We start from the raw sequence: 23368 nt of genomic DNA on the forward strand, positions 1-23368 counted from the left end.
CCCTAGTTGGGTCGTGCGGGTGGCACCCACTCGATGTGTCCCTTTCACATCGATGTTTTGCTCCCTCTCTCTCTCCCTCCCACTCTATCTGAACAAAAAAATGGAAAATGTCCTTGGATGAGGATAAAAAAAAAGAATCAACCAATGAATATATAAATAAGTGGGACAACAAATCAATGTTTTTCTCTCTCTCCTCTCCCTGTCCCCCTTTCCTTTCTCTCACTAAATGCTATTGGAATTTTGATAGGGATTGCATCGAATCTTAGGTGGCTTTGGGTAGTGTGGGCATTTTAACAGTATTAATTCTTCAAATTCACGGTATTTGTCTACTTATTTGTGTCTTTAATTTCTTTCATCAGTATTTTATAGTTTTCATCATCTTGGTTAAATTTATTCCTAGGTATTTTATTCTTTTTGATGCAATTGAAAATTGCAGAAACAATTTTCCGTTTCTGATAATTTGTTACAGCTGATTTTTGCATATTGATTTTGTATCCTGTGACTTTACTGAATTTGTTTATTAGTTCTGACAGGTGTTTTTGTTTGATTGTTTTTGGTGAAGCCTTTAGGGTTTCCTGTATATAATAATTATGACATCTGCAAATACAGTTTTACTTCTTTCTTTCCAATTTAAATGCCTTTTATTTGTTTTTCTTGCCTAATTGCTCTGGCTAGGACTTACACTATTATGTTGAATAGAAGTGGTGAGAGCAGGCCTCTTTGTCCTGCTCTTGATCTGAGAGGCAAGTTTTCAGCTTTGCACCACTGAGTGTGGTGTTAGCTGTGGGCTTTTTATGTACAGCCTTTATTATGTTGAGGTATGTTTTCCCTAAGCCCACTATGATGAGAGGATTTTTTAAAATTGTTAACTGTTGTTAAACTTTGTCAAATACATTTTCTACATCTATTGAGGTGGTCGTATGATTTTTATCCTTTATTTTGTTAATGTGGTGAATTGCATAGATTTGTGGATGTTGAACTGTCCTTGCATTCCTGGAATTAATCCCACTGGATCATGGTGTATGATTCTTTAGATGTATTGTTGAATTTGTTTTGCTCCTGTTTTGTTGAGGACTTTTGCATCTATGTCCGCCAGGGATATTGGTCTGTAGTTATCTTTTCCTGTGGTGTCCTTGTCTGGTTTTGGTCTCATTGTAATACTGGCCTTGTTATGGAGGCATTTAGAATTCTTCGAAAGGTTCCCTGGACCAGAAGGCCCTCCACTGACCACATCTTTCCAAAGGCCATATGTTTAGCTGGGAACTCAGAGCCAGAGCCCTACCTTTGGCCCAGACAAGGGCTTGAGTTTTGGCAGTATATGTAGGATCTAGGAAGGCCCCAGGGAGAGTTCTTGTCTACTCGAGGCTGTGGGAGGCTGGCAGAACATGGGCCTCACCTCCTCTGGGGCCAGTGGCTCCCCTCCTGGACCTGTGTCCTGCATGCCCTGTGCAGCAAGCAGTCTTGCGGGCTCACTGAGCATGTTCTGTGCTTGCCCAGGAACAGGCCGGGCTCTTGCCATGGGGCACTGCCGCCTCTGCCATGGGAAGTTCTCTGCGCGGAGTCTCCGCAGCATCTCTGGCCGGGCGCCTGGGCGGAGCTCAGAGGAACCACCCCCAGGGGACCATGTGTTCGTCAGGGACTTTCAGCACCTGCTGGGCGTGGCCATCCACCAGGACCCAGCTTTGTCTCAGTTTGTCTGCAAGAACTGCCACACCCAGTTCTACCAGTGCCACGGCCTCCTCAAGTCCTTCCTGCAGAGAGTCAACGTGTCCCCGATGGGACCCCGGAAGCCCTGCACACAGTAGGCGCTCCTTTATTCATTTGGGGGTGCTCGGGCTAAGCCCCGTGTGCTGTGCTGTGCTGTGCTGTTCTCGGCACAGGGAGTGCCTGGTGGGAACCCGGCAGTGGGGAGGCCATGGTGGGGGCAGCAGATGTGTGGAAGCCCCAGTACACTGGTGTGGAGGTGAGGCCTCAGCGGCTCTGGGGGAAGGAGAGACAGCCACGAAGGGCCAGGGGCAGCCCGAACGTGGGAGAGGGCCAGTGAAGGGACCCCACTCATATCATGTTGATCCTTTGCAGGGGGGGTGCCCAGTCCCGGACAGAGGCTGAGGAGGGAGCGTGTCTGGGTGAGTGCCCTGTACATGGAGGGTGGTGCGTGGGTGGACTCGCTGTGGGCTGGGCGCTGACCAGCCGCGGGGCTGCTGTCTCTGTGCCTTTCCAGTGGACCTGATTACTTCAAGCCCCGAAGGTCTGCGCGGCTTGGTGGGGTGGGTGCACGGACACGCAGGCAGCTGCGGGGCCCTGCCCAGCCTCCAGAGGACACTGTCCTCCGAGTACTGCGGTGTCATCCAGGCCGTGTGGGGCTGTGACCAAGGCCACAACTACACCATGGACGCCAACTCCAGCTGCGGGGCTCTCTTGCTGGACAGTGCGTTGGCAGTCAAGTGGACGTGGGACAAGGAGACGGCCCCACGGCTCACCCAGCTGCAGAGGTCCAACCCCCCTGGGGCTGCCCCTGCGAGCTCCCAGGGCAGAGCGACTGCAGCCGGGGCCGAGATGGAGACACTGCCCAGCGCAGACGTGGCCCAGCCCCTGTCGGACGGCAGCCCTCTGGGGCCTGGGCCGAGTCCCTTGCCTCAGCCAAGCCTGCCCCCGAGTGGGGCTCCAGGTAGGAGGTTCTCTGAGCAGTTAGACCAGGATTCCTGTCCCTGAGCCAGCAGGGCCCTCAGCAGGAAGTGATGTCTGCACTCATGGGCCCTGGTGGGGCCCTGCGGCATCCAGCAGCAGGGAGGGCCGAGGACCCTGTGCCAGCGTGTCTGGGGCGTGAGCCTCCGCTGTCCTGTCTCCCTCCGCCTGCTCCAGCCAAGGGACCGAGGGGGGAGAAGAATGGGGCCCTTGTGTGGGGTGTGGGGGAAGAGCAGCTGGTGCCTCTGAGACTGTTTCGGGTCATTTCCTGGGCCTCAGCCAGCACCCTGGTGACACCCTAATGGGACAAGTGTGGAGAGGCTCCTCTGCTGAGTGGGGAGGGGAACACAGGCCCTTCTGAGGTCCAGTCCCACAGAGTGCGGTGCAGCTGTTCACGGACATCATGTCAGGAGGGCCAGGCCAGCCCCACCTGCCATCTGCTGCACGTGTGCCGCTCCTGAGTGCGAGGCCCCTGTGCACCTTCAGGAAGTGCAGCTCCCAGGGGGGCTCAGGGGTGGAGATTCTCAGATGCTGGGAGGGAGCGGGGACTGCGTCGGAGGGTCCTTAGGGCTACACAGCTCTTTAAACTGCATGCAGTACCTTGATAACAATGATGTTTTCAAATGTCCCTAAACATCCACGAAGTGTGAGTCATCCCACCCGGAACCGGCTGGATCTGAACCTCTGGGGAGGGGCTGGGCAGCTGAGACGGACTGTCAGCTGGGTTTCTGGCGCTCGGCACTGCCATGGCCTGTGCTGGGACAGGGGTGGCCCCGTGGGCTCTGCAGTGCTGGGAACTTCTGGGGGATGGAGTTGGGAGGTGGGTGGAACTTGAGGCTGGAGGACCCCAGGCTCCCCCATGAGGAAGGCTCTGTCCTCGCACAGCCCTGCCTCCTGGCCAGGAGCCCTGCCTGCGCTGTGTTGGTAACAGGAGCCTTGTTCTTGTTTCTCAGGGCAGTTGGGGGAGAAGCAGTTTCCTTCTTCAGCCTCGGATGATCGGGTAAAAGACGAGTTCAGTGACCTTTCTGAGGGGTGAGAGAAGAGTGGGTTTAAACAGCCTAAAATTTCTCCTTGGAAAACCAAACTCTACCATCCTAGGGGCTCGCTGCCTGTGTCCTGGCCAGGGGTGCTTCCAGGCTTCTCTGTCCTAATTGGGGGCTCCTGGGTCCCAGAGGGAACCCCACCCTGATGCAGCTACCAGGCCGCAGGGCCCAGGCAGTGTGGAACTCCTGTGTGTGTCCTGCGGGCACCCTCTGCTGCTACCGCTGTCTCCTCCTCCAAGGCCTTAGTTCTGTGCTGACCCACATGTCCCTAGAGCAGAGGAAGCCTGCCTCTGGCCCTTTGTCATGATCTGAGTGTGACTTGTAACTGTCCGCTCCTGGGCCACCCCTATCACTGAGCCAGGAACCACTCACCCTTCCACCTCACCCCCATAGCCGTGGCTGGAATGCAGATGCACCCTAGTCCATAGAGTACAACAGTCTTTAGTGCAACTGTAGTGGGGCGCCCGTGGCCAAGGTGCGGGAAGAACCCAAGTGCGTGTGCTAGAAGCACTCCTGGGGCCAGGGGGGCATGGCTGTCTTTCAGGCCACCAGCCAGCCCCAAGCCTTTTCCTGTCTGTGGCGGCCCACAGAGGAAGGCCAAAGCCAACAGAGAGTGAGTAGTGATTCGTACTTCAGGGCGAAGGCTACAGATGGAGAACTTTTCTGGCCTTTGTAACCTTTGAACTGGCTGACAGCTGGCCGTCAGCTTGACAGGTGCTCAGAGGGAGGTGATGTTCTGAGCGCCACTTATTCCCTGCCTGGGGCCCCCAAGGAGAGGCTCCTGAGTTTGGGGTCCTGGTGTGAGAATATTCCATTAGGAGATGGGGTCAGAGATTTGGGGTTTTAGGTCTCCTGTGACCTTTTCAGGAGAACTGAAACATGGAGCACGGGGACTGGTGTGGTCTTCAGACAGGAAGTCGCATCGGATCTGTCTCCGCCCCGGGCTTTCTAAAGGCTCTCTCTTCTGTCCCAGGGACTTCCTGAGCGAAGATGACAATGACAAGAAGCAGAATACCCAGTCGTCAGATGATTCCTTTGAGCCTTACCCAGAGAAGAAGTAAGGGCACAGTCTTGGTGCAGGTGCCCCGGCCTGGGGTGGTGTCCGGCAGGTGACCCAGCACAGGGTTCATGTCACCTGCTGAGCGGAGTGCAGTGTGGCTTCTGAGTGCGTGGAGGCCTCTCCCAGCTCAGCTGTGGGACTCGGCCTGTGTCACTCAGGAGGCAGCAGATGGCCCTGTTAGGGTGAGCCCCATGGGCCCGCGCTGCTTACAGCTACACCACTGGTGTCCACCCTGCCGGCCTCTGGTCCTGCTCTCAGATGAGTCGCCGGGGCTCGGATTCAGCCTGATGCCGATTTCTATGCTACTTCCTTGTTGAGTCACTTCTATGACCTTGTCTTGACCTTCTCTTTTCAAAGACTTTGTTGTCTCTGGCAGGCAGGGACATTTTTATGTGTCCCTTTCCTCCCAACCCTGTGCCCAGGACGCCCCAAGCCCTCCCAGTCGTGGGGGCCCGACGTGGGCAGTGTGTTCAGCATTGTAAGCACAGCGGAATCAGGAGCGCACCACAGCCAGGGAAAGTGCAGATGGAGGGGCAGTCATGGCTTCTCGTCCTTTAGTTCTGACATGGGTTACAGGGAGCAGGACAGGAGACGGCCCTGGGCAGAGACCCCACACAGCCTCCCTCCTGCAGGGACCACCTGTGAAACCCACAGGATCTCAGGCCTCCTGCTCTCAGCAAACGTGTGCTCCAGGGTGGGGGGGACATGGCGAGTCACTGGTCAGTGTGGCTCTGATAGGGTACATGCCACTCAGAAGAGGGTGGAGGCCAGTGAGCAGCAGACACGCAGCCAGGTCTCAAAGAACAGTTATTAGAGACGAGGAGAGGAGAAGCCTGTGTAGTCACCAAAAGGTTCTTTTAATAGACTCTTCAAGGAGGAGGATAGTTATTTATAAACCTTTTCAATTGTGGTAAAATAGCCCTGTCTGGTTTGGCTCAGCGGTTGGAGAATCAGCCTGAGGACCAGAGAGTCCTGGGTTTGGTTCCCGCTAGGGACATGTACCAAAAATAATAAAATTGTGGTAAAGTACACGTAACAAAGCTTACCATTTAAAAATTTATTTTTATTTTTTTTAGAGAGGAAGGGAGAGGGAGAGAGAGATAGAAACATCAATGAGGGGGAACATCGACTGGCTGCCTCCTGCATGCCCTGCATTGGAGATTGGGCCTACAACCTGGGTGTGTGCCCTGACCGGGAACCGAACTGGTGACCTCTTGGTGTATGGGTGGATGCTCAACCAGTGCGCCACACAGGCCGGGCACAAAACTTTAACATTTTAAAGTATATAGTTCAGTGGCATTAAATACATTTACAGTGTTGTGCAACAATCACTATTTCCAAACTCGCCATCCTGAACAGAAACTCTGTGCCCATTAAGCAGTGACTTCCCCTTCCTCCTCCCTCCAGGCCCTGACAACCTCTAATCTAGGTACCACTTCTAGGGATGTCACAGAAGTAGGGTTATATAATATTTGTCCTTTTGTGACTGGCTTCTTTCGCCAGCATCATGTTTCTGAGATGCACCATGCAGCGTGTGTCAGAACTCTTTCCTTTCTGTGGCAGAATAATGCTCTGCTGTGTGGCTAGACCACATCTGGGCTGCCTCACCTCGTGGTTATTGTGAGTGACGCTGTGAACACTGGTGCACAGGTGTCTGCATGAGGCCCTGTTTCGGATTCCTTGGGCCCGTGCCCACAAGTAGAGCTGTTGGGCCCATGGCAGCTCCACATTTAACTTTGAAGAGCTGCCTCCAGTTTCGCACAGCAGCTGCACCATTTTCTCTTTCCACCAACAAGGGTTCTGATTTCTCCACATCCTTGAAATATTTTCTTTAAAAAAAAAGAAAAGATCATCCTAATGGGTGGGAAGTGGTATCTCATTGTCATCTGATTTGCATTTCTCAAATGACTGGTGATATTGAACATCTTTTCACATGCTTATCTTTTTACAAAATTACTGATTTTAGAGAGAAACATCAATTTGTTGTTCCATCAATTGTTGTTCCATTGGTTGATTCTTGTCTGTGTCCTGGCCTGGGATCAAACCTGAAACCTTGGGATATAAGGACGATGCTCTGAACAACTGAGCTTCCTGGCCAGGGCTCCATGCTTTTATCTTCTTTGGAGAAATGCCTCTTCAGGTCCTTCCCCCATATGTTAATTAGGTTGTTTGCCTTTTTGCACTTGAGTTGTAAGATAGTTTCTCCTATTCATGGGCTATCCCTTTCACTCTCTTGGGAATGTCATTTGATGCACAAAAGTTTTCACTTGAAGTCCAGTTTACCTGTGTTTTCTTTCATTGCCTGTGTTTCTGTATCATATTTAAGAAACCATGGCCAAATCCAAGATCATGAAGATTTACCCGTTTTCTCCTAAGAGCTTTAGTTTTAGCTCATATTTAGGCCTTTGAACCATTTGAGTTATTTATTTTTAAATCCTCACCCGAGGATATTTTTCCATTTATCTTCAGATAGAGTGGAGTGGAGGAGGGGGGGGGGACAGACAGACACCGACTGGTTGCCTCCTGCCGGACCCTGACCAGGGCCAGGGCCCGAACCACAACTGAGATATGTGCTCTTGACCTGAATCAAACCCACGGATCTCTGGTCTGACGCTTTAACTACTGAGCTAGACTGGCCAGGACCGAGTTAAATTTTTTTTTTTTTTTTTAAATCATCCTCACCTGAGGACATTTTTCTATTTTTTGTTCAGGTAGAGTGGGAGGGAGAGAGAGGAACAGAGAGAGAGAAACATCAATGTAAAAGGGACACATCGAGTGGTCGCCACCCGCACAACCAACCAGGGCCGGGGACAAACTGCAACCGAGGTACGCGCCCTCAGCGGGAACTTCCCGGGTCTCTCCGGACCGCAGGCCGATGCTCTAACCGCTGAGCCAAACTGGCCAGGGCAGGACCGAGTTAATTTTTGTGTGTGGTGTTCATTAGGGTCCAGCTTCCTTCTGTGTGCAGGTATCATTTCCCAGCGCCTTTGAGGGAGAGACTCCTTTCCTCACTGAAGTCTTGGCACCCTTGTCAAAAATAGCTGCTTGGCCCTGGCCGGTTTGGCTCAGCGGTTAGAGCATCGGCCTGTGGTCCGGAGAGACCGGGGTTCGGTTCCCGCTAAGGGCACGTACTTCGGTTGCAGTTTGTCCCCGGCCCTGGTTGGTCGTGCGGGTGGCAGCCACTCGATGTGTCCCTTCACGTCGATGTTTCTCTCTCTCTCTCTCTCTCTCTCTCCCTCCCTCCCTCCCACTCTATCTGTACAAAAAATGGAAAAATATCCTCGGGTGAGGATAAAAAAAAAAAAAAATAGCTGCTTGTACTCATGAGAGTATTTCTGTTCTCTCAGTTCTATTCAGTTGGTTTACATGTCTTTCTTTATGCCAGTACCATACTGTTTTGATTATTGTGCTTTTGTAGTAGTTAATTTTGGAATCAGGAAATGTGAATCTTCCAGCAGTTTCAAAATTGTTTGGCTATTCAGCATCCCCTGAAATTCAATGTGAAATTTAGGATTTTCTATTTCTGCTAAAAACACCATTGGGATTTTGACAGTGACTGAATCTGCAGATTGCTTTGGGGAAGCACTGCCATGTTAACACTCAGTCCTCCGGTCCATGAACACGGGTGTCTTTCCATTGATTTAAGACTTGGTTTCTTTCATCAGAGTTTTGTGGTTTTCAGTGTCAAGTCTTTCACCTCTGGATTATTTATTGCTACTTTATTCTTTTTGATGCAACTACAAATGAGTTTTCTTAAATTCCTTTTTGGGTGGTCCACTGTTAGCATGTAGAAATAGGACTGATGTTTGTGTTGATTTTGTGCCCTGCAACTTTGCTGAATGTACTTTGTACGTGGATTCCTTAGAGATTTTTACGTATAAGACATCATCTATGAATAGTTAATTTTCCTTCCTTTCTAATGTAGATGGATGTTATTTTTTCTTGCCTAATTTCTCTGGCTAGGATGTCCAATACTATTTTCTTGTTCTTGACCTCAGAGGGCTTTCAGGCTCTAAGCATTGAGAATGATGTCAGCCGTGGCTTGTCACATGTGGCCCCAGATGCTCTCTTCTATTTCTGACAGAATTCCTTAAGTGTCTGGATCCAAAAAGGAAAACAAGTGTGTGCATCTCTCGAGACTTGCGCTAGACACTACTGGATGTTGCTGCACCTGCGCTCATTCCCCACACTGTTGGGGGACAGGGTCCCCACAACCCACTCTGGCCCCAGCAACAGGGCTGAAGAGTGGGGGTGGCAGCTGGTGAAGCACAAAGCACTCTTCTGAGTCAGCACTTACCCCTCAAGGGCTTCCCTGGTTGCTGAGTCTCCCATCAGGATCCAGAGTTCCACAACTGTTCATCTGTTCTTTTTTCTAGCTCAATGGTTGTTTTGGTAGAGGGACTGACCCCTAAAGCTTCCCTACGCCGCCGTTTTCCATGGTGTCTCCTGACAGTGTTTGGTTTCGATGTTTAGAATAGGGGTACGGCTGTAGTCCTGAACACCCACTCCTGTCGTCACTGTGCTCATGGTCCCTGTACCGGGTATCAGCCCCGAGTTGTTCTGGCTTTGGTGGCTTAGGGTCCATTTCAGGACCCCCAGTTAGCACCGAGACTAAAGCAGGTTCCCTGGAAGCTTGAATCATATTGGAGGAGAGTGGGAAGGAAAACGAGAACCATGTACAGAGGTACGAGTCCAGACATGTCACTGCATCTGATTTCCTTTTCCCCAGGGTCTCTGGTAAGAAGAATGGAAACAAAGACGCCAAGAAGCCTGAAGAACCAAAAATCCGAAAGAAGCCTGGGCCAAAGCCAGGCTGGAAGAACAAGCTCCGCTGTGAAAGGTGAGGCTGCCGGTATGGCTGAGGGGTGGAGCGTGGACCCTGCACCAAGAGGTCCCGGTTCGATTCCTGGTCAGGGCACGTGCCCAGTGGGGGGCGTGCAGGAGGCGGCCAGTCAATGTTCTCTCTCATCAGTGTTTCTCTCTCTCCCTCTCACTTCCTCTCTCTAAAATCAATAAAGAAAAAACTTTTTTTATCCTCACCCAGGGACATTTTTCCATTTTTTGTTCAGATACAGTGGGAGGGAGAGGGAGAGGGAGAGGGAGAGGGAGGGAGGGGGAGAGAGAGAGAGAGAGAGATACATTGATGTGAAAGGGACACATAGAGTGACTGCCTCCTGCATGACCCACCCAGGGCCAGGGACAAACTGCATCCGAGGTATGTGCCCTTAGCAGGAACCGAACCCGGTCTCTCCGGACTACAGGCTGATGCTCCAACTGCTGAGCCAAACCGGCCAGGGCAGAAAAATCTTTCTTAAAGGCAAGGCTAGGTGTGGGCTGCACTGCCAGGCAGTGGCAGGGCAGCAGCTCCACACTGTGCTCTGTTGCAGAGAGGAGCTGCCCACCATCTACAAATGCCCCTACCAGGGCTGCACAGCCGTGTACCGAGGGGCTGATGGCATGAAGGTGAGGACGGTCCTGTTGGAGCCAGGGCGGGAGTCCACGGGCCCGGGTGAGGCGCCAGGTGCAGACACCCAAGGGTGCTGGGGAGATGGAGATGCGAAGCAGCCCCGCCATTGCCATGGTCCACAGGGGGGGTGCACCAGCCTTTGCTCTTGGGAAAGCACCCATCTTGAGTGAGGAATGGTTGGGTCTGTTCCTTCAAGGGTGCTGGGCAGGTGCTACGTGATGGGCAAGCTCTGTCTTGGCCGAGCCCAGGTGCTCAGGGCCTTGCTGTCCCCGCAGAAGCACATAAAGGAGCACCACGAGGAGGTCCGTGAAAGGCCCTGTCCCCACCCCGGCTGCAACAAGGTGTTCATGATCGACCGCTACCTGCAGCGGCATGTGAAGCTCATCCACACAGGTGCGTCCCTGGGAACAGCCTCAGCCTTGTGGGCCTGTCCTTGGGCTGCAGTGTTGGCAGGTCAGCTCAGCAGGAACTGACAGCCAAGAAATCCCAGTGCCTTTCTGTGCGTTTTCTTTTTTGTTTTTTTTGTTAATCCTCACCCTATACTTTTCTATCAGTGTTTAGATACAGTGGGAGGGAGGAACATCAATGTGAGAGAGACATCAATTGGCTGCCTCCCACATGTCCCTGCTGAGGTCGGGGAATTGAACCTGCAACCCAGGTACATGCCTTTGACTGGGAATCAAACCCGTGACCCTTCAGTCTGTGGGCTGACACTCTAACTGCTGAGCCAAACCGGCCAGGGCTGTGGTGTTGAATAAAAAATTTTTAAAGGCTCTTTGGGGTAAGAGGAAGTGTCACGTGCACTGTGAAGATGGTGAGGATAACAACTCGGGTGCCGCTGTCCCCGTCAGCACTCGAGGGCCACTCCTCTGCCCCACATGCCTCTCGGCTGCTCCTGCCCAGGAGACAGCTCCAAGCCAGCACCTCCTGAGACAGTGTTTAGTAGTTTGCTTGCTTGTAGATTTTGTAAAAATGACTGACTTCGTTCAGGTCTGTCCACTTCACTGCTGGGTCACTCCTGTTTCAAATGAATACTGTCTCCCTGTGGCTTCTGCTGAGTGTTCTTGCTTGTCGAGTCCCTGACACATCGTTCTGAGGCTGGGTCTCCAGACGGTGTCTCAGTGGACTCAGGGGACTGGTTCATGTTAGACAGCAGGTGGGATGTGAAGTGACACCGAGCAGAAGCATGTGGCTGAGCCCAGGTGCACATCCAGGGGAATTGGTGGGGTAGAGTTTGACCATTCAGCTTTTGTTCAAGACTGTAAGAAAATGACTTTCAAAGTGGGTGCTCCCGTGGCGAGTCCAACGTGGGGTAATTTCTGGAGTAGCCGAGACGTTGTGATGTGCCTTCCTCTTAAGAATTTGTGTTCGTGAATAGAGGGCCTTCTAAGACATTTAAGAAAACGGTCTTCAAATGTGCAGTGGATTCTGAGGAAGCCCCAGTCACTGGTTGGAGGGCTCTAACGATTTGTATCAGAATTGTCTTTCATCTGACTTAAGTGAGGTTGGCAAGGTCCCCTGCTTGGGCACTCAGTGTAGGAAGCCTAGCAGGGTGGGCCTTTCTGGGGCCTGTACTCACTCGCCTCTTCTCAGAGGTGCGGAACTACATCTGTGACGAGTGTGGACAGACCTTCAAGCAGCGGAAGCACCTCCTCGTCCACCAGATGCGGCACTCGGGAGCCAAGCCTCTGCAGTAAGTGTGGGCTGGCACCTCCGCGCACACACGGGCACCCAGATCCTTGCTAACCTCCTTCTGTCCTCAGGTGTGAAGTCTGTGGGTTCCAGTGCCGGCAGCGGGCATCCCTCAAGTACCACATGACCAAACACAAGGCCGAGACCGAGCTGGACTTCGCCTGTGACCAGTGTGGCCGGCGGTTTGAAAAGGCTCACAACCTAAATGTGCACATGTCCATGGTCCACCCATTGACACAGACCCAGGACAAGGCCCTGCCCCTGGAGCCACCACCTGGGACCACGGAGGGTCAGGCTGTGAAGCCAGAGCCTACCTGAAGGTGTACCAGCATCTGAACTCGCCAGGTGGTAGATGAGGCTGAAGGACGATTTTCATAGTTCTTCCCATGAGACCCGATGGCACAGCTTTGCTCCCTCTTGAGAGCCCCCATGCGAACCCCACCTGTGCTGGAAGGCGGGGAGCTTGGTGCAAAGCCCAGGTAGCCTGTGTCCACTCTGGGACCAGCAGTTTATTTTCCTATAAACACTGACTTGGGGCCAGATGCAAATTTTTAATAATTGATTCCCCACTAAAGCAATCAAAGAGATTTGTAATCCACTTTTTAGTGCAACCGGAGCTCTGTGTCACGCTCATAATAAATTATTTACAAAGGAGTGGTGCCTGTGCGGGTCGTCAGGACAGGTAGGGCTCCTGGGACTGCTGCCTGCTCAGGAGGGCGGCACTCACTTCTGGGTCGTGGTCTCGAGTGGCCAGCAGCTGCAAGAAAACACCATGCTCAGCACAGACACGGCACCTGGGGCCTGGGGAGGGAAGCTGGTGACCACAGCCTACCAGAAAGTGGCCAGCAGCCACAGGCCAAGTGCTGGCCTCTGCATCCTCACATAGTGAATTGGATTTAAAACCAAGGAGAAAAATCACCAAGGTGAACATCTGGGTGTTACCTCTGCCACGTTTGAGAAGCTCTTCCCAGGGCACCGAGGTATCAATTGTAGCAGAAAAAGACGAGCTTTTGTTATCAGGCCAACAGGGTCGCCCTAGAGAGGGGATAGGCAGAGCCACGGTCAGGGTGCCCACACATGCAGGAGGGGCTGTCACTGGGCTCAGGCCCCAGAGAGCTTGCGACATGGGCCTGTGGGATGTGCCATTTGCTTGGACACAGCCCACTCTTCCACCTGCCTGGGATTCCTGGCTCCTGCCAGACAGAGTCGAGAGTGCACCTGTCTCCCCAGCTACAAAGAGGCCGAGCAGCTTCAGGTACATGTCCACAGCCACGTGCAGAAAGGCACCGTCCTGGAGGAGGGCGTCTTCATCAAAGTATGAGAGGAGGCTAAAGGTAAGACGAGAGGCCAGGTGACACCAAGACCTCCCAGAGATAAGTGCAGTCAGCACAGGAGGTTACAGGCCACCTCTCCCATATGGAGGAAAACCCACGGGAAGGCCCCATGTGTGTGTGCTCCTCCTGGGAGGGACAGCACTGTGGCCCGACAACAGGGAGTTACCTGTAGAAGGCGACTGGCAGCAGCCTGATGTGCTGGTCCGGGGCCAGGCGGAGGAGGATGTGCCCCAGTCCGGCATCTGCAACCCAATGGACTCAGTCAGCCCTGGATGCCTCCCCGCAGGACCGGTGTCTTCAGGGGGCCTTGTGTGCCTCTGGGAGCCAGGCAGGCAGACCCCTCACAATGACAGCCCAGTGCCACCCTGGGGTCCTCAGTACTCCACTACATTCTTTGTTTATATGAGCTTCTCTTGCTTTTGTCTTGATGAAAACTTAGGGTTTCATATGCTCTGCAACAAGATAACTCTTTGCAAGTTGCTTCTGAAGAGAAAGACTCAAATGTCAGGAGTCACAGTCTGACCCTACTGGGTCACCTGTGCTCCTAGCCGATGGCAGGTGACTAGGAGACACAGGCCACCCATTTGCCGTCAGGTCCAGTGGATTTCTTACCTGTCTCTGTCAACTGGAAGAGTGGCAGCCAGGACACTTTCCTCTTCTTCAAACACCCCAGGATCTCGGCACAAACATCCAGAGCTGTCGGGAAGTCGACAGCCTGTGGCCACAGCAGGGGAAGGGTGGCTCAGTTGCAGCAGAGCCGACTGCTCACTGGAGCTGGGCACACAGGGAGGAGGGACGACCCTCTTCACAGAGGGGAGCCTTTCCTTGTCACAGAGAGTAACCCAAGGCCTGAGGGAGGGAGCTCAGGCAGGAGGAGACGTGACCCAGGGCACCCAAGTTCTGAAGTAAGACAGAGGCCCACAGCCGAGGGGTTTCCATTCCAGTGAGCACAGGACTCCTAAGTTACCAGGGGAAGATTCCGTAACTCCTCGCCCACCCTGACTCAAGGGCTGGGGGGCTCCTGGGGACCTGCAGTGTCAAGCACCCTGGAGTAGAGCCCCCTTAGCTGATGAGGGATCACGTACGTGTGGGGTTAGATGTGATGACAGCAGGTTCATCAAGGAAAAGAAAAACAGGACAACCAGCAGCTGCAAAAACAAACAGGGTCACTGCACAGTGAGACCACCAGTGCTGCTCCCACAGAGTCCAGGGCACAAGCCTTTCCTCTAAGTGGGTATTCTCAGAAAGAAACATTTCCAATCACTTTTAAACAGATAATTTAATTGCATTAAATTATTACTGACTGGGTCATTTTTGTGCTTGTCTTTAAACCACTGTTGCCAGGGGTCTCCTGGTGTATAAGCTTCCCCACCACAGGCACTGAGCTACCAGCTCAGCCTCGCTCCCCAGCTTCCTGCCCAGAAGTACTTGTAAAACACTGAAGATAAGCTCACAGGGTCCATCTTGTCTCTCCCAACCCTGGCCCCAGGGCGCATCCAGGCTGGGTGGGGTCTCTCGGGACGGGTCCCCTGGGTGCACTGAGCTGGGTGAGGTCTCTAGGGACCTAGTCCCCTTGGTGCACTGGGCTGGGTGGGGTCTCTGGGGACCCAGTCCCCTGGGTGCACTGAGCTGGGTGAGGTCTCTAGGGACCTAGTCCCCTTGGTGCACTGGGCTGGGTGGTGTCTCTGGGGACCTGGTCCCCTCAGTGCACCAGGCCTGCAGGTTTGGAGCCACTCAAATCCCAACAGAACAACCTGAAAACAATCAATGACGAATCACATCTATAGGCGTTTTACTTTAAATTATAATTACCAAGCACACCTTGGCTCAACAAGTGATCTTGTTGCCAAGCAGGTGGCAGTGCTGAGCTGATAGGTGGACCATGGCTCTGTAACAGGTGGGCGGGCGCCCTGGGTACAGATGGGTCCCACAGCTCCCAGTGGGGACGTTTCAAGGTGCCAGCCTGCAACTTGGAGCACCTTTCTCCACCCACCCTGTCTCAGCCTGTGCCTAACTGTGGTGCATGTGAACCGAGGCTGTGAAAACAGACACAAGGTTCATTCCACTGGACAGCTGGCACCCTGCTCTGGGTTGTGGTGTGGATAAGAAAAAGATAAATGCAAGCACTTCAAAAATGAAACAAGGTATTCTTTTTACTAATAAACTTGAGAATCAAAGTCTATTAAATCTTAAACCCAGAAACTTTTCCTTCCAAATAAAGTATCAGGATCTCTAAACCTCCCGCTGTGTTTGGAAAAGCTGTTAATCAGGTGAGCTCCAAGAAACACCGCTGACCAGAACACGGACAACAAGCCTACTGGGGAGGGAAGGTCAGAAGCAGTCCTTGCCTCCTCTCTGGGGCAGTGCAGCCTCTCCAGGCCTCTCCTCAGGCCCCCTTTCCCAGCTTGCTGAATCGCAAAGTGTAGTGCAGCAGCAGAGACCCAGGCTGGGCTCAGGGCGGGGAGCACTGTGTCGGAGGACTCTGTGTCGGAGGACAGGAGACTGGGAGGAAGAAAGACATATCGTCACAGAAGCCTGGCAACCAAGCCACCATGGTAACCCTAGGGTCCTTGTTCCCCAAACTGTCACAGTGCAGACCCCACCCACCTCAGGGTGACCATGACAGGCTGAGTCAGAAACAGTCTTCGGAGCCTAAGCCTGTCATGGGCTCATACTTGGCTTAGGGTCACCTCTGGTTTCAGTATGCCTGTGCCCTGGACATGAGCGGTGGGGCCTGACCAGGGCACCTGTCCCCAGCTGCCTGAGCTCTGAAAGGAGGTTGTGGGACACTGAAGCCCGTGGCCCAGTCTGCAACTTGGACCCTACTCTGACTGCAGTGCTGCTCAGAAAGGTTCTGCAGCAGGTTAACAGCTGGAAATCAATAATGGGATGTAATCCAACAGCTTAAGAAACTTTATCTGCTCTGTAGAACTAGGTTGGTGGGCAGGACTTGCTTTCCTTGTTTACTGAACAGATTTCAAGTGCCCTGACCCTGAGGGAGACACAGGTTTGCATCAGGGATAAAAATTCAAGTCACACACAATGGGGGAAAAAAGGAGAAACATCTGTAACAAAAAAAAAAAAAAAAATTCAAGTCACAGAAATGTAAGGAGGCTGGATGGAGACCTGTGATTCCTTCTGATGACCTCCCTCCATCCAGCAGGATACTGGAAACCCAGAGGGTAGGTGAACCCAGGTCACTGGCCTAGGTCCAGAAACATAAGCAGGGTTTTTAATTAATCTCTCAGCTGAAATAAGTCTTTCCCCAAAACATTCTTGAACTTCTCCCTCAGGGACCTGTCCGATCAGTTCTGCTGCTTCCCTTTCTCACGGGTCCTGCCGAGCCTGCCCACAAGACAGCCCTCAAACACCCCAAAGTGTCCACAGAGATAACCCAGAGCAGGTCCTAAAAACACCCACGCTTCCTCCTCATGCCCCACTGCCAGCCCTACCTGCTGGCACACTGCCAGGCTTCACGCAGCCCCTGCAGCCCCCGGGGCAGCGGGCCCTGGAAGCACCCCCACCGGCACCGCAGCTCAGGCTCCAGGCGCAGCCACCACAGCTGCCAGAGAGAAAGGGCCGAGTAAACAGGTCAGGGTGAGGCTGGGCAAGAGATGTGCACCCTGCCCGCCAACACCCGCAAGCCCGTCTCACACTCATCTAGTGCTGCGTGAAGTCAAGGGCAGGGTCTCATGCCCCATTGCTGGAAGACCGAGCCGGCCCCTGAGGCACTCATCCTCCTGTGCCAAGAACACAGGACGGAGACCAGAGGCCTTGCCCGAGGACATGGCCGTGTGTGGTCAGCCACACTGCCCAAGTGCTCGACCGGGTCCCCCAACATCCCCGCTGAGAGCTCGTGTTTGAGGCACAGGACAGCCACCCACTGAGCAGGTGAGACGCCACCTCCGCCCTGCGAAGCAGCTCAGACCCCACAGTCAGTGTCAGCGAGACGGGGAGGGAGTGAGAGAGCCGCATTGCCGGGGTGCGGAGGAAGCCAGCAAAGGCACCCAAAGGTCCCACTAAGGCCACTGGTAGGGGCTGAGGAAGCCTCCGTTGTCCTTCCTGAGAAGGCAGCCAAGACGGCAGATGCAGCAAACACAGAGTGACACCCACGGAGGCGCACAGGCTGCCACTGTCCAGCCTGAGCCAGAGCAGAGGGGTGGTGACTGAACAAGCGCCCAGACATGGCGGGAAGAGCTACTCCTCTCGCACTTGCGGGTTTCTGTGCTGCCCACGGCCTGTCACCCCAACTGTGTCCTAACAGGTTCTCCTTACCCTCACTTCTCCCAAAGTTTTTCCCTTCGAATTACAGTAACTGGGATGCGAGTTCAGTTAAACAGACAACACCTCCGGGAGGGTAGCTGGGCCTACCAGAGCAGAGGTCAGAACCAAGGGGCACTCGGTCTGGCAGGCAGTCAGGGTCAGGTCAGCTGTCAGGGCGGGGTCTCTACTTCGGGAGCAGGCGTAGAGGAGCCCCTACAGGAGAGAATGTGCCAGAAGTTTGTGGTCTGCACGTGAACCCAGGTCCTGGAAGGCACCATGGCTTCCAAGCAGCACCAGACACAGAAATCTGGCCCGGAGTCTGCTCAGCCAGGCAGGATAGAAGGAAAGGGAATTACCCTGAAGAAGTGGATGGTGATGTCATGCGTCAGGGCACCTCCGTGGGAACAGAAGTTTCTCTGCAAAACAGGCCAGGCCAGTGAGAGAAGAGCCAATGGTGGGAGCGATGGGGACAGCATGACAGTGTTGAGCCGTGAAGACAGTTGCCATTCACAGCACCACTGTGGACCCCGGAGGGCTGCCTCTGCGCACCTTCGTGTTGTCCCAGAACCTTTCCTGCTCACTGACTCCACACGCCTCCTCTCAGCAAGCAGATCCCCCACCTGCCAGCAGCTCTGGCTCTCATGGCAGGGGGGGTGGCTCCAGGAGGCCAGGTGCCCAGTAAGGCAGGAGAGCAGCTCTGTATGCTAGATGGAGCCTTAGTTCAATCTCTAGTCATACCTGTGCTTTTCCAAACACTAGAATAACATCTCCAGGGTAGAAGCTATACCCTGAAGTGTGCAGGGGGCACGCCTAGTAAGATCGGAGCCCGACACCGAGCTGCCTGTAAAATGGAAGGAAATGAGGCCACCTGGTGCGTGACGGTGTGGTCACAGCATCACCCAGAGTCAAAACTGGAGAGGTGCGTGGTGAGCGAGTGGTCTGCAGCCTTCACAGGTCTAAACTACTCAAGCTGAGGGCAGTCCCGAGGAGGACGAGGGAGTGAGCCCGTGCCTGCATCTTGCTGGACCATGTTGGCAGTGGGCGAGGACTGCCAACCCTGCTCCAGCCAAAACGGCTCCACATCCCACATGGTCAAGACCCACACCGAGGCAATTAGCTCCAACTGACCAGGCACACTCATGAGTTCAGGAGCCAGCCCTCAGGGACCAGATCGCGCCTTGTCCCCTGGTCCTGAAGTCACTTGCATGGCACCTACCAGCTCAGAGTTGACCAAGTGGAAGAACTCAGTGCAGTCGGGGGCTGTGGGCTGGGCCGCTCGGGGGCTACCAACAAGGACAGACGGAGAGAGGCCGAGGAGGATCCTTAGAGAGGAGGCAATGAGTCAAGGGTGGAGATACAGCCTAACTTTGCTTCTCCAGAACTCAGATCTTGGGGCTGCAAGGACCCTCCCAAATCACTCTTGGAACCAGTGTCTGGTCTGCAGCCCCCATTGTGCCCAGCCTGGGACTGGCAGAGCACCTGGACCCCCCGCCCCAGAGACACTCAAAATCTGTGACCCAAAACCAAAATGTAAGTTGCATAAGAAGCAGGGCACAGGCTAGGAGGTTGCTGTAACTGGAGGAGTCTAGCACTTCACATGATGATCGACACACTGAGCACACACGGTCCTCCTCATTTTGACATGAATTCTTTTTAGCCGTGTCTTTCAGCAGATGGATGCTGAGTCTGAGCAGGAAGCTTTACTCCCAAGAACTTTTCACACCTCCAGGCCCTGAGCCACATGGAACCCCAACAAGATGCCATCCCAGGCTGAGGGGCAGGAGAGACAGAAATGCATGACAGGCTCTGGTGCTGTTACCTTTTGCATGTGAGTAGCTCCCGCTGTCTCTGAAGGTGGGAGGCTACATCCCCCCCGCCTGCCAGAGCCTGGAACCGTCTGCAGAAAACCCCGAAGAGGAAGTGTCCCCGAGAGGGAGCGTGGCCCTGGGCCATCACCGGGCCCTGTTCCAGGTCAGCAGCCATCTCCTGGAAAAGCAAGGCCAAGACTCGCATGAGCTTTCATCTCTGGTTCCAAGCGGTTCTGCCCCCAAATGTGAAGGCAGAAAGTCTTCGGGGCTCAGCTCTCCACCCCAATGAGGAGCCTAAAATGAGCTTGGGGGAGACATCTCCACAGGGGCTCGGAAGGATAAATGGGACAAACCTTTTTACTTGAAATCATTAGAGAGTTGCAAAAATTTGTAAAAATAAGACTAGTACAAAGAACACCTTTACCCAGATTTGCTACTGCTGACATTTTACACCATTTGTCACTTGCTCTTACTCTGCATGCACAGTGTGTGGGCATAATGCGGGGTCAGTTACACAGGTAAGGACTCTACACAGCAGGCACTTGATAAATGCCTAAGCACACACACGAACAGTGTCCTCGACACACTCAGGTGCCTGCAGAGAAGCAGCCACGCAGCCTGTCGAATCACTGCCCTGAAATGACTCGGCCGTGTCTGTTCTCCCCAGTCCCTCTTCCTTCCACATCAGTCACGATGGGTGTGGAGAGCAAGAGGTCAAGATGAGGGTTTGGGACACTCCGGTTTCTTTTTTGTGAGATTTGCACTCATTGTAAGTAAATTTCCTCAGTGCTCCAAGTCACAGCCTCCATGGTTTCCCTTCCATTCCCCACATTTTCTAAATCCAGGCACTTTGAGAGGCAGGAGAAACGCCACCAGGAAGCATGAAATCCACACAGTGCCGTGCACTTCCGAAGGCAGATCACCATGGACATGTGGACATGGACGCAGGTGGGGCCTAGGGCCCGACTTTTACACCCTGGGAAGGTCTGAGGAGGGCAGGCATGCTGACCACCCCGTTCTTGCTCTCAGTGCTTCTGAAAGAGCCCAGCTGCCGGGAGGTGCCACCGACCCTGTGACACCCCGTGAACAGCTGATCCTCCACCAGGTAGAGGCATTGCCATCCCTTCTCAGAGCCCGGCATCCAAATGGAGCCACCAAGAGTAAAGCAGAAAACAGTGGGGTGGCAACCGTTGTATTACCAAAGTCGGTATTTTCTTAACTGCCTCTATTTTCAAAAATGTCCCATAGCCTGGGGATGATTCTAACATCACAGCTTTGGTTTCCATGTTTCTGTGATGTGCACAGGGCACGTACACAGAGCACCTGTTACTCTGGGTCTCTGCCACTGTGTCTGTGATGCGAGTTTTCATTCTGCCCAGTTGCCTTAGGACCCATTACGGATATTCACAACAGAAGGCTTAATGCAGTGATCACACTGGTTTCGCACCTTCTAACTCACCTGCAGTCTTGAAAAAACATCCCGACTTCCTGTGCAGCCTCCAAGAACCAAATCATTCTCTGAGTGGGCATCGCACCTCCTCGAACTGAAACACACACAACGCAAGCCGCTGAGAATCCCCGGACAGTGCTGGAGCTGCTGCTTCTCCTCTTGCCTCCAGAGTGGATGTGGTCATAGGGATCGACAAACAACAAAACCTTCTGTGACAAATACCAGCAACTCCACTCCAGTGACATAGAAAACCAATTATGTACCATGACCTAATGGGACTTATCTCAAAAACCCAAGGTTGGTTAAACATCCATAAATAAATAAATATAATATACATATCAATAGAAAAGTGAAAACTATGTAATCATCTCAATAGATGTAGATAAAGCATTAGACAGAATTCAATACTCTTTTCAAGATTAAAAACAATCAACAAGCTAGGAGAAAGGAACTTTCTCAACATGACAAAGAGCATTTGTGAAAATCACACAGCTAATCTCACTTAATGATAAAAAACAAAAAACTTTCCTTCTAAGATGAGGAACAAGACAAAGATGTCCCCTCTCACCACTTCCGTTCAACACAACAGTGGAAGTTCTAGCCAGGACAACTCAGCCAGAAAGAGAAGTAAACCATCTCTATTCACAGATGACATGATCTTATGTATAGAAAATCCTGAAGAATCCACAATAAAAAACTACTGAAGCCCAGCCAGTGTGTGGCTCAGTGGTTGAGCACCGACCCATGTACCAAGAGGTCGACGGTTCGATTCCCAGTCAGGACACATACCCAGTTTGTGGGCCTGATCCCCAGTGGGGGGCATGTAGGAGGCAGCCAGTTGATGTTCTCTCTCATTGATGTTTCTAACGCTCTCCCTCTCCCTTCCTCTAACATCAATAAGGGAGGGGGGGCTATTAGAGCAAATAAATGACTTCAGCAAAGTTGCAAGATAGGAAACGTATATACAAAAATCATGTGTGCCGTGGTCAGTGTGGCTCACTGTTTTTTGTTGTTGTTTGTTTTCTTTATTGATTTTAGAGAGAGAGAGAGAGACACAAACATCGATGAGAGAGTACATCGAATGGCCAACTCCTGCATGACCCCCACTGGGGATCAAGCCCACAACCTGGGCATGTGCCCTGACTGGGAATCGAACCAGCGACCTCTTAGTGCATGGGTTGATGCTCAATTACTGTTTACAGTGATGCCCCACACACCAAAGGTGTCATGGGTTCAATTTCCGGTCAAGGGCATGTACCTGGGTTGTAGGTTCGATCCCAGGCCCTGGTTGGGGCGTATGCAGAAGGCAACCAATCTCTCTTACATCGATGATTCTCTCTCTCCCCCCACCAACTCTCTCTTCCTTTCCCTCCCTCCCTTACACTCTCTCTAAAACATCAATGGAAAAAAATATCTTTGGGTGAGGATTAACAACAAGAACAAAAAATAAGTTGTATTTCTATATAATACTAAGGAATAATAAAAAATGAAGTAAAAACATTAATTTAATTTACAATAGTGTTAAAAAGAATAAAATACTTAAGGATAAATGTAACCATGGAGGTGCAAGATTTATATGCTGAAAACTGTAACACGCTGTTGGAAGAAAAAGGCCTACATAAATGTAAAGACGTCCCATGTTCATGAATAGAAGACCCAGTGCTATACTACGGGGGAGGTAGAAGAGGGTAAAGGGGGATAAATGGTGATGGAAGGAGACATGACTTGGGGCAGTGAACGCACAGGACAACACATCAACGACGTATTACAGCACTGTACACTTGAAACCTATGTAATTTTATTAGCCAATGTCACCCTAATAAATTTAATAAAAAAGATTGCAATGCCCCCCAAATTCATCTACAAAGACAATGCAATCCCTATCAGAATGCTAGCTAATTTTGTAGAAAATGAGAAGCTGATGCTAAAACTCAGATGAAATTTCAAAAAACTCAAAACAGCCAAAACAGTCTTGAAAAAGAACAAATTTGAGTGGCTCGGTTAGTTGAGCATCACCCTATGTTGGATTCCTGGTCAGGGTACATGCCCAGGTTGTAGGCTCGATCCCCAGTAGGAGGCATGCAGGAGGCAGTCAATTGGTGTTCCTTGCTCATCCATGTGTCTCTCTTTCTCCCACTCCCTTCCTCTCTCTCTCTCAAATCAACAAAAACATATTTCAAAAAAAAGAACAAAGTTGACCCTGGCTAGTGTGATTTGGTTGGTTGGGGTGTCATCCCATACACCAATATACCAGATTCTATTCCTGGTCAGGGATATCTAGGATGCAGGTTCGATCCCAGTTGGGGCACCTATGGGAGGCAGACCATCAATGTTTCTTGCATCGATGTTTTTCTCTCTCTTTCTCTCTGAAGATCAACGAATGTGTGCTCAGGTAAGAATAAAGAAATAAAGTGGCTCGATTTATATTATTTTTTTAAAAAAGAACAAAGTTGCTGGTCAGTGTGGCTCAGTGGATTTCACGTCTTCCCATGGACCAAAAGGTCCCAGTTTGAATCCTGGTCAGGGCGCATGTCTGGGTTATGAGCTCGATCCCCAGTAGGTGGCA

The 23368-nt window shown here is 52.2% G+C and overlaps 2 protein-coding genes across 3 annotated transcripts in view; one reads left to right on the forward strand and one right to left on the reverse strand.

The window, feature by feature from the left end:
- Window positions 1-1112: 1112 nt before the first annotated feature.
- ZNF276 (zinc finger protein 276) lies at window positions 1113-12374 on the forward strand. 2 transcript variants are annotated; one of them, XM_036274261.1, is made up of 10 exons: window positions 1113-1801; window positions 2080-2126; window positions 2222-2668; window positions 3639-3717; window positions 4702-4785; window positions 9518-9628; window positions 10176-10251; window positions 10504-10648; window positions 11849-11948; window positions 12019-12374. In XM_036274261.1, exons 1-10 carry the CDS (start codon window positions 1386-1388, stop codon window positions 12263-12265), a joined length of 1752 nt encoding a protein of 583 aa, XP_036130154.1. In that variant the 5' UTR covers window positions 1113-1385; the 3' UTR covers window positions 12266-12374. The 2 variants fall into 2 exon arrangements, with proteins under 2 accessions (XP_036130154.1, XP_036130155.1); XM_036274262.1 differs by having other exon boundaries at window positions 1114-1801; window positions 10531-10648.
- Window positions 12375-12497: 123 nt separating this feature from the next.
- FANCA (FA complementation group A) overlaps window positions 12498-23368 on the reverse strand; it is a 48200-nt gene continuing 37329 nt past the window's right edge. The window contains exons 32-44 of the mRNA XM_036276079.1: window positions 20812-20896; window positions 19364-19530; window positions 18761-18866; window positions 17901-17960; window positions 17653-17757; window positions 16734-16843; window positions 15630-15783; window positions 14367-14429; window positions 13894-13996; window positions 13448-13523; window positions 13125-13275; window positions 12890-12982; window positions 12498-12704 (exon numbers count right to left, since the gene is read on the reverse strand). Coding sequence (XP_036131972.1) covers window positions 12621-12704; window positions 12890-12982; window positions 13125-13275; window positions 13448-13523; window positions 13894-13996; window positions 14367-14429; window positions 15630-15783; window positions 16734-16843; window positions 17653-17757; window positions 17901-17960; window positions 18761-18866; window positions 19364-19530; window positions 20812-20896 — 1357 coding nt within the window. The 3' untranslated portion in view covers window positions 12498-12620. The remainder of the gene's footprint in view (window positions 12705-12889; window positions 12983-13124; window positions 13276-13447; window positions 13524-13893; window positions 13997-14366; window positions 14430-15629; window positions 15784-16733; window positions 16844-17652; window positions 17758-17900; window positions 17961-18760; window positions 18867-19363; window positions 19531-20811; window positions 20897-23368) is intronic.

The sequence above is a fragment of the Molossus molossus genome, unplaced genomic scaffold, assembly GCF_014108415.1.
Source record: "Molossus molossus isolate mMolMol1 unplaced genomic scaffold, mMolMol1.p scaffold_m16_p_21, whole genome shotgun sequence".
In the NCBI taxonomy this organism is placed as follows: Eukaryota; Metazoa; Chordata; class Mammalia; order Chiroptera; family Molossidae; genus Molossus; species Molossus molossus.

What these genes read in the sequence shown, in the direction of transcription:
- ZNF276 (XM_036274261.1), top strand. Translation starts at nt 1,386, where the DNA reads ATGGGCCTCACCTCCTCTGGGGCCAGTGGCTCCCCTCCTGGACCTGTG. An exon ending in CCCCGGAAGCCCTGCACACA is followed by an intron (nt 1,802 to 2,079) that starts GTAGGCGCTCCT and finishes GATCCTTTGCAG; the next exon opens with GGGGGGTGCCCAGTCCCGGA. An exon ending in GAGCCTTACCCAGAGAAGAA is followed by an intron (nt 4,786 to 9,517) that starts GTAAGGGCACAG and finishes CCTTTTCCCCAG; the next exon opens with GGTCTCTGGTAAGAAGAATG.